The sequence below is a fragment of the Ictalurus furcatus genome, chromosome 15 (assembly GCF_023375685.1).
Source record: "Ictalurus furcatus strain D&B chromosome 15, Billie_1.0, whole genome shotgun sequence".
NCBI classification, from domain to species: domain Eukaryota; kingdom Metazoa; phylum Chordata; class Actinopteri; order Siluriformes; family Ictaluridae; genus Ictalurus; species Ictalurus furcatus.
The window spans coordinates 26,071,708-26,079,681 of record NC_071269.1 but is presented as its reverse complement, the minus strand read 5'-3'; the positions used below and the strand labels follow the sequence as shown (position 1 = coordinate 26,079,681).

At 43.0% G+C, this 7,974-nt stretch overlaps 1 protein-coding gene and 1 long non-coding RNA gene across 2 annotated transcripts in view; both read right to left on the bottom strand.

Moving 5' to 3' along the window:
• Window positions 1-434: 434 nt before the first annotated feature.
• Window positions 435-1,467, bottom strand: LOC128619852 (uncharacterized). Its single transcript, XM_053644332.1, has 2 exons — window positions 1,316-1,467; window positions 435-1,253 (listed from the first exon to the last, which is right to left on the bottom strand). The coding sequence occupies exons 1-2, from the start codon at window positions 1,459-1,461 to the stop codon at window positions 584-586; spliced, it is 816 nt and encodes a 271-aa protein (XP_053500307.1). The 5' UTR covers window positions 1,462-1,467; the 3' UTR covers window positions 435-583.
• A 4,963-nt stretch (window positions 1,468-6,430) lies between these two features.
• The window catches only part of LOC128619342 (uncharacterized), a 27,689-nt gene continuing 26,145 nt past the window's right edge, over window positions 6,431-7,974 (bottom strand). Inside the window, exons 2-3 of the long non-coding RNA XR_008387927.1 lie at window positions 7,508-7,586; window positions 6,431-7,035 (exon numbers count right to left, since the gene is read on the bottom strand). This is a non-coding gene — a long non-coding RNA (uncharacterized LOC128619342). The remainder of the gene's footprint in view (window positions 7,036-7,507; window positions 7,587-7,974) is intronic.

The window sequence follows — 7,974 nt, the reverse complement described above, 5'->3', positions numbered from 1 at the left end:
CAAATTCACTAAGAAATTCAGTATATGGCCCTGGGGGTCTGTAAATAATAATTAGAGGAATTGACTTATTTTTTGTGGCTACATAACTTATACTGGTATAAAGAATTTCAAAAGAATTAAATTTATGCTTAGGTTTTTGTGTGACGACTAGATTTTTACTATGGATGAGACCAACACCTCCTCCTCTACCAGTTGAACGAGGCTGATGTACATAACTGTATCCAGGAGGTCTGGCTTCATTTAATGCTATGTACTCGTTTGGTTTAATCCAAGTTTCTGTTAAACACATTAAATTACATTCCTGATCAGTAATGATGTCGTTAACAATAAGAGCCTTAGACGCAAGAGATCTAATGTTTAATAGTCCTAGCTTCAGATCAAAAGTGCTGGCTGTGCATTCAATATGATTTAATTTTATGTTAATTAGGTTACGAAGATAGACTTTCCGAGATTTTCTATATATTTGTATAGCTCGGGGAACAGACACAGTCTCTATAGTATGTACTACCGGTGCCGGATTTTTAATTGAACATTGATTATACTGAATGTTGTTATTATTGGAAGATGTACTTACGGTAGGCAGTCACTTGGAGTGTAGCGCCTTGGAAATGTTGTCTGATAGCAGTTCCGCTCCAAGGCTGCTGGGGTGCAGGCCATCAGGACGAAACAACCTAGGACGCTCCCAGAACAGATTCCAGTTATTGACAAACACCAGATTCTGCTCATTACACCAAGAGACTAACCAATCATTTAATGCTAGAAGTCTACTGAACTTTTCTGCTCCACGTCTGTATGTGGGAAGAGGTCCAGAGACGATGATCTTCGCGGTGGGTGATCTGCCTCGTACCGTCTCGATCAGGCTGGAGAAGTCCCTCTTCAGAACCTCCGTCTGCCGCAGCCTGGTGTCGTTCGTCCCCGCGTGCAGCACAACCGCTCCAATGCGCTCGTCCTTCTTCAGGATCCCGGATACCTGCGCAGCGACATCAAGGACACAAGCACCAGAAAAACAGTGTGTGCGCACCTTACCTTTAGATGAGGCTACACGGACGTTCCGCACAATGGAGTCCCCGACGATCACAGCGTTGGGTCTGGTCTGGCGGAGAGGGGCGAAGCGGTTCCTGGTTGGAATCTCGAACACCGGAGGTGGAGAGGGTCCAGCCCGCGCCTTCCGCCGCTGGTTCACCCAAGGCCCGAGGTGTGTTGGCGCCGGCGTGACGGAGACCACGGCTGGGAAAGTCCTAGGTGCACGGTCCCTGCACAGAGAAACACATGGCGTAGAGGGGCTGGGAGTGGAAATACCACGCTGTGTGCTTACCTTGGATATATGGGCAGAGGCACAAGATGTTTCCAGCGCAGTTTGTCGCTCCAGCAGCTGGGCCTGCTTGTCGAGTAGGCCGCGGATCTGCTTCTCCACATCCTCCAGTTCCAGCCGCACCATGTGAAGCTCGAGCGAGTCCTCATCTGCACTCAAAATGGGACAGCAGACATGTTTTTTTTTTTTTTTTTTTTTTTTTTAACAGAACAGCGGTAAGTGAGAAATGTGAAACGTAAACAAGGCTAGCGGTAGGTGATGCTAGCGGGCTACGGGCTACAAGCTAGTCGCGGATGTAAAAAAAAAAAAAAAAACAAAAAACAAAAAAAAAAAAAAACCAGATCAAATTTAGCGACAGCGCAACGTTACGATTGTTTTATCTAAAGTAGTGTCAGTTATATTTATATAACGTAAGGTAAATAATTTTAAAGTATAGAGATTAGAAGAAATTAATGTAATAGCGTTAGCTCGAAGGGTGCTGCTTCCTCAGTCCAGACTTCCTCAGACTTTTCTCCTCTTCTCTCCTCTCCTCTTTTCTCCTCTTCTCTCCTCTCCTCTTTTCTCCTCTTCCCTCCTCTTTTCTCCTCTCCTCTTCTCTCCTCTTTTCTCCTCTCCTCTTTTCTCCTCTTTTCTCCTCTCCTCTTTTCTCCTCTCCTCTTTTCTCCTCTCCTCTTTTTCTCCTCCTCCCTCCTCTCCTCTCCTCTGCTCTCCTCTTCCCTCCTCTCCTTTCTTCACCTCTCCTCTAATCTCCTCTCCTCGTTTGTTCATCTCTTACATGTCCTTCCACTCCTTTTCTCTCTTTATTCCCTCTTCATTCCATTTATCTGTTTTCTCTCTCTATTACTTTTGTTTTTTCACCAATCTCTCCTATGCATTCATCCATTTTCTCTCTCTTTTATCCCTTTTTTCTCTCTCTCTCTCTATTCTCTATTCTCTCTGTTTTCTCCCTTTCTATTTATTTTCTCTTTTTTCACCTCTCTCACCTGTCCCTCCTTCCCCTTCCCCACCTCCATTTATTTTCTCTCAGATTTGTCCCTTCATTCCTCTTCTCCCCCTCTTTCCTCCTCTCTCTCACTCTTCTCCCTCGGCACTGCCTGATTCGAGCATGATGCCAGCGTGAGCCAGTGAGGCGTCTCCATGGTAACGGGTTGGGATGAGGGCTGGTGGCTGTAGCATCAAACTCAGGACGAGGTTCAGCTTCGTATTCATTCTGACCCTCATCTCCTCTCACATGTGGATCTCCTGCTTCTCACACAGCTGCTCAGGGTCCTAGTGTCTCTCTCACTCTCTCTCTCACTCTCTCACTCTCTCACTTTTTCACTCACTCACTCTCCCACTCAATCAGTGAGTGAGAGAGAGAATGAGAGAGAGAATGAGAGTAGTAATAACATACACTTTCTGTCAGAATGTTAAATTGATTGATTTATGACCCCCATGTCTCCCTGACTGGCAGTTCTGTAAGTCATGTAAATTTATGAGCTCTGGTAACCGTATTTATTTCTGTGTGTGTGTGTGAGAGAGAGAGAGAGAGAGAGAGAGAGAGAGAAAGATAGGGCCATGTGTTTCCTGTGTGGTTTACTGATCAGAATGCTTTGCCAGGCGAAGAGCACGATGGCGTAGAAAAAGTGTACACGAGTAATTGGGGTGATCTGATGCTTAGGACTTCTACTTCAACTTGGGAACGTCCCAACCTTTCCCTCAGAGAGGCGTTATCTAAGGCATGTATATATAACATAGATCAGATCACCAGTACGTCTGCACCCACTCCTGATCTGTACCCCTTGTATGGGTTTACGACACTGAGCAGTCACATGCACTCAATACACTAAAGCTGAAGGTACACTGTAGAAGCAGGGAAAAGATCTCTAAAGGTTCCAAAATAATTTCACAGTTAAGGCATATTTCCAACAGAACAGAACAGAACAGTCGATATTTAATGTAAACAAGTTGTTTTCTCTGAAATATTGTTGGGGCGGCTGTGGATCAGGTGGTAGAGCGGGTCGTCCACTAATCGTAGGGTTGGCGGTTCGATTCCAGCCCACATGACTCCACATGACTCCGCATGACTCTCCACATGACTCCACATGCCGAAGTGTCCTTGGGCAAGACGCTGAACCCCAAGTTCCTCCCGATGGCAAGTTAGCACCTTGCATGGCAGCTCTGCTACCACTGGTGTGTGAGTGTGTGTGTGTGTGTGTGTGTGTGTGTGAATGGGTGAATGAGACACAGTTTAAAGCACTTTGGATAAAAGCGTTATATAAGTGCAGACCGTTTACCGATTATTCCAGTGAAGTTATTTTTCCATATTAAATGCATTATATTAGAAAATATAGTACAGTCTCTTCTGATAAGCTTCAAACTCCTACTTTATAATAATTTGTTTAGGAACACCTGATTGTTAGAATCTGGTGAATACGGTGTATTTCGACATGCAGAAAAAGTTCATAAACAAATTAGGAAGAAATGACTTGTACACTACAGCTGCGGATAATACGACAATGATGCACAGAGCAGCAGGAGCTGATGGACATTTACGAATACCACGTGAAGGATAAAGTTGAGCAGTCACTTACAGGTGTATAGACTTTGGCCCGATTTCTCCCAATGTCAACGTATTAAAAAAGGCAAAAACAATAATATAAGAATATATTTGATAAAATATAATAATATTATTTAATAAGGTCTGCCATTCAGCTCTGTCAAGTGTAAGAGCATTATGAGTATTGTTCAGTTCGGACAGCATTCAGCGTTCAGATGTCAGATGAAAAACATCTTTCTGAGTCACAGTGACAAACTACTGCAGAATATTCTGATCCTTATTTTACAGCCTGATATACCGCCATTTATTTAATAGACAGATGACACAGGCGTATACTTGATCAGATGATTTCTTCAATGAGAGAGAGAGAGAGAGAGAGAGAGAGAGAGAGAGAGAGAGAGACCTTGAATGTAAGCGTACTAAAAGACCCATCCTGCTGCTTTATGACTAATTTTACAACACGTTAATTCATTCGTGTAAAAGGATCACAGCCCAGACCGAGTATCAGCGCATAAATAAACATACTTTTCAGAAGGTCGACATTTCTGTGTTATAAATTCTTTATTCTAATATTTTGAGATACTGTCAGTTAAGAATACCAAGTATAAATATTACTCAAACATCATAGATAAATATAGAAATAAACCGAAGTTTTTTTCTACGATTGATTCGGTCTTAACTCCCTCCTCTAAAGCTGATCCCGTACCCTCCTGTATAAATGCTGAGGTCTTTATTAGATTTTCGAAATGAGACAGCAATTCAGAGGCCACAGACATCTCAGATCGGCATTAATCAGTTCACATCGTCTCCCTGCTTATCCACACGGCATCAATTCGAGAATATCCTGTCTACGAGAAATCACTTCCTGTTTCAAGCCTACATTTTGTTCACTGGATATTATTCCCCGTCGAATAACCTTATGATACGCTAGGACCAAGTTTACTCTCTATTGTAAATAAATCACTCAGTCTGGGGACTTTTCCAGGTGACCTTAAAGATGCTCTGGTAGTTCCCTCGCTTAAGAAACCAAATACTGATTCTGCTACACTGGAGAACTATACGCACATTTCTAACTCGCCTTTATTTCGAAAGTTCTTGAAAAAGTTGTTTCATGTCAACTTCATTCTTATCTTAACTTAAATTCTACCTCCGAGAGGTAGGTTTCAGTCTGGCTTCAGAGCACTCCATAGTACTGTGTGTGCTTTACTGAAGGTCCTCGATGACATCTATTTGACAGCCGATGCTGCAGACTGTGTTATTTTAGTGCTCTCAGACCTCAGCTCTGCTGATCACGATGGTGGATCATGATGTCCTTATTTCTCGAATTGAACATGATGTGGGGTCGAAAGGAACTGTATTAAACTGGTTCAGCTCCTTTCTGAAAGATCGTTAATTCTCTGCCCCAAACCTCTGATGGGGGGAGGGTCTGGGGTTTGGGGTCCCTCAGGGCTCCATCCTGGCCCCTACCCTTTTTTATTTATATCTTTATATATATGCTCCCTTTGAGATCCATTTTTAGGAAACATGACACATCATTCCATCGTCACGCAGACGACACCCAGATTCATCTCCCCCTTAAACGATCTGGAAAAAATCCACTTCAGCCTTAACTGGCTTGCGTAAACGATATCCAAACGTGGATGTCTGCCAATTTGTTCAAGTTAAACGCCAGTAAAACCGAGATCGTCTTTTTCGGCCCGCCTGACGGTAGACCTACGCGCCATCCTGATTTACGTCACCTTTCATCTTCAGTAGACTCTTGCGTGAAGAATCTTGCCGTACTGCTTGATAGTGGTTTGACACCATGAACACTCCGAGATTTCACCTGTTTTAGTAAGGATTGTGAGCTGTTTCAGTTCCTGGTTGAGCTTTGAAAGGTCAGGATCAGCATTATACCAACATGGCGTTGAGTTTCACCAGAACACTGAGCTGTCACTCGATCTGCGTTCGTCACACAGCCAAGCCTGATCGAGTTTCCTCCGACACTGGCTGAGTTTGACAGAACATTCTTTCAACCTGAACTTCGACGTTTTTAAAGCATGAAGACGGAAGTGTCGTGTCCTCCTCCATCAAGCTCTAAACTTGTTCTGCTTCCACAGCCCTCTGCTCGCTAACTCCTGACGATCACGGACAGCTGCGTATCCGTGTCATTCTGTGCACGTGCATGTCGTAATATTGTGTTTATGTTGTGTATGAATCTGATTAATCTCTTATAGGATGCATTTGGGTGAGTTAATTAACACGCTAGTAAAGTTCTTACTGATTTTCATTCACGCAGCTCACGCAGGTCGTTCCTGCTGATATCTATATTACTACTTTCCATCTCCAACACTTCTCAAAACAAAGTGATGCCCATGTATGGCCTAACCCTCACCGTCCTGAGTTCCCCTCCTCACGCATTGCTAATTCTGTGCCTGTATTTGGACCGCTGGGTGAAAAGCGTCTCTGTTATAATGTAAAGTTTCATTACAATGCAAATTAATTCCAGCGTTGAATCAGGATGCTGAAGAGCATGATGACTTTTAACTTTCACATCATACGAAGAAAAGAGGTAACGCCGTACACTAATACGTCGGAGGTATTTCAGACTAGCATTACTATACCACTCTGTCTGAAAATTAAGCTGAATTTTTGACAGCTGTTTGAATGTTTTCAGATAGAGAGTATATACTTATAAGCATAATGCACAGGTACGGGTCTAATGCACAACTCCAGGACTATTGTGGATGTTTAAAACTAATTGTAGTGATTAGTGATTAGACAGAATCCACGCTGCAAGGTTTGTGGTATGTGATCTCCAATCGTGGAACCCTTTCACACCACAGATTGTCTCAGATTGTTTATTTCTTTATTTTTGCAAGGCAGGTTTAATGGGTTTATTTTGTGACATCAAGCACAGACAGAGCCTATTTATAACACGAATCCACCAGAAGACTGTTTGAAAAATCATCATCATTACAAATGCAGGAAATTACTGGAATATTGAGTACCACCAGCCAGCGTTCCAGACCGTTTCATCTACTCGGTTTTCATTCGGATCGTGTCCATCAGTGCAAATATTTAAACATGTGTCTGTCTTGCCTCTGTGTACGATATCATACCTTCTGTATCTGCACGTGAGTGTTTATTTTTAAATGGAGGCACAATGCCTAGGGAATTGGTCATCAGTTTCTTCTGAGGACATCTGTGGAAGGAGTAGACGTAGCATGAGCATCATCTAAACAGGTGATGTGGTATTATTTTCCTTATTCCGGCACTGTCTGACCTTTGAACTTTTAACACGACTGACTTTCTTTTCAACTAGGGTGTCAGTGAGAGCAAGGTGAAAGGGTAAATCCATGTTCCTATATTCATACATTATGTTAGATGACAGACTCTCTCCTAGGTTGAAGGTACTTCATTAAAAAAAAAAATTATTAAAAAAACAATCTAAATCCAAATAAACAATGAAGCTCCAATGAACAGTAACGCTACATGTTCTCTTCCTCTAGCTTGTACAGTACTGGACTGTAATACAGATGAAATACGCGGGCAGACGATGTAAACTGTGGATCCGGTCCGATGTTATTTGGGAACAAAGAGCAAGCTGAATTTTCCCTACAGAAATGTCTTCGTGTGTAGTTTGTTATCAGATTGTCTAGCTGTACATCACACACCTGTTGAAAGAGATTTCCTCTCCCATGCTGTAATAACGGCTGGAAACTAGGACTGAATGGCACATACTGTAGAACGCTCCTACAGAACATATAGAACATCTCGTTTAGAGCTTCGGGCATGAAGTCACCTTTCACGTTGCCTTTCATTCCGATCACAACTGCACACACAGTAACACATACACACACACACACACACACACACACACACACACGTACACACAGTAACGCACACACACACACACACACACACACACACACACACACACACACACATACACACACGTACACACAGTAACATACACACACACACACACACACACACACACACACACACATACACACACACACACACACACACACACACGTACATACAGTAACGTACACACACACACACACACACACACACACACGTACACACAGTAACGTACACACACACACACACACACACACACACACACACGTACACA

Excerpts from the sequence above, each read along its gene's own strand:
- LOC128619852 (XM_053644332.1), bottom strand. The coding sequence starts at position 1,461 with ATGAGGACTCGCTCGAGCTTCACATGGTGCGGCTGGAACTGGAGGATG. Across the intron at positions 1,254-1,315 it reads CCTCTGCCCATATATCCAAG|GGACCGTGCACCTAGGACTT; the intron begins GTAAGCACACAG and ends TTCTCTGTGCAG.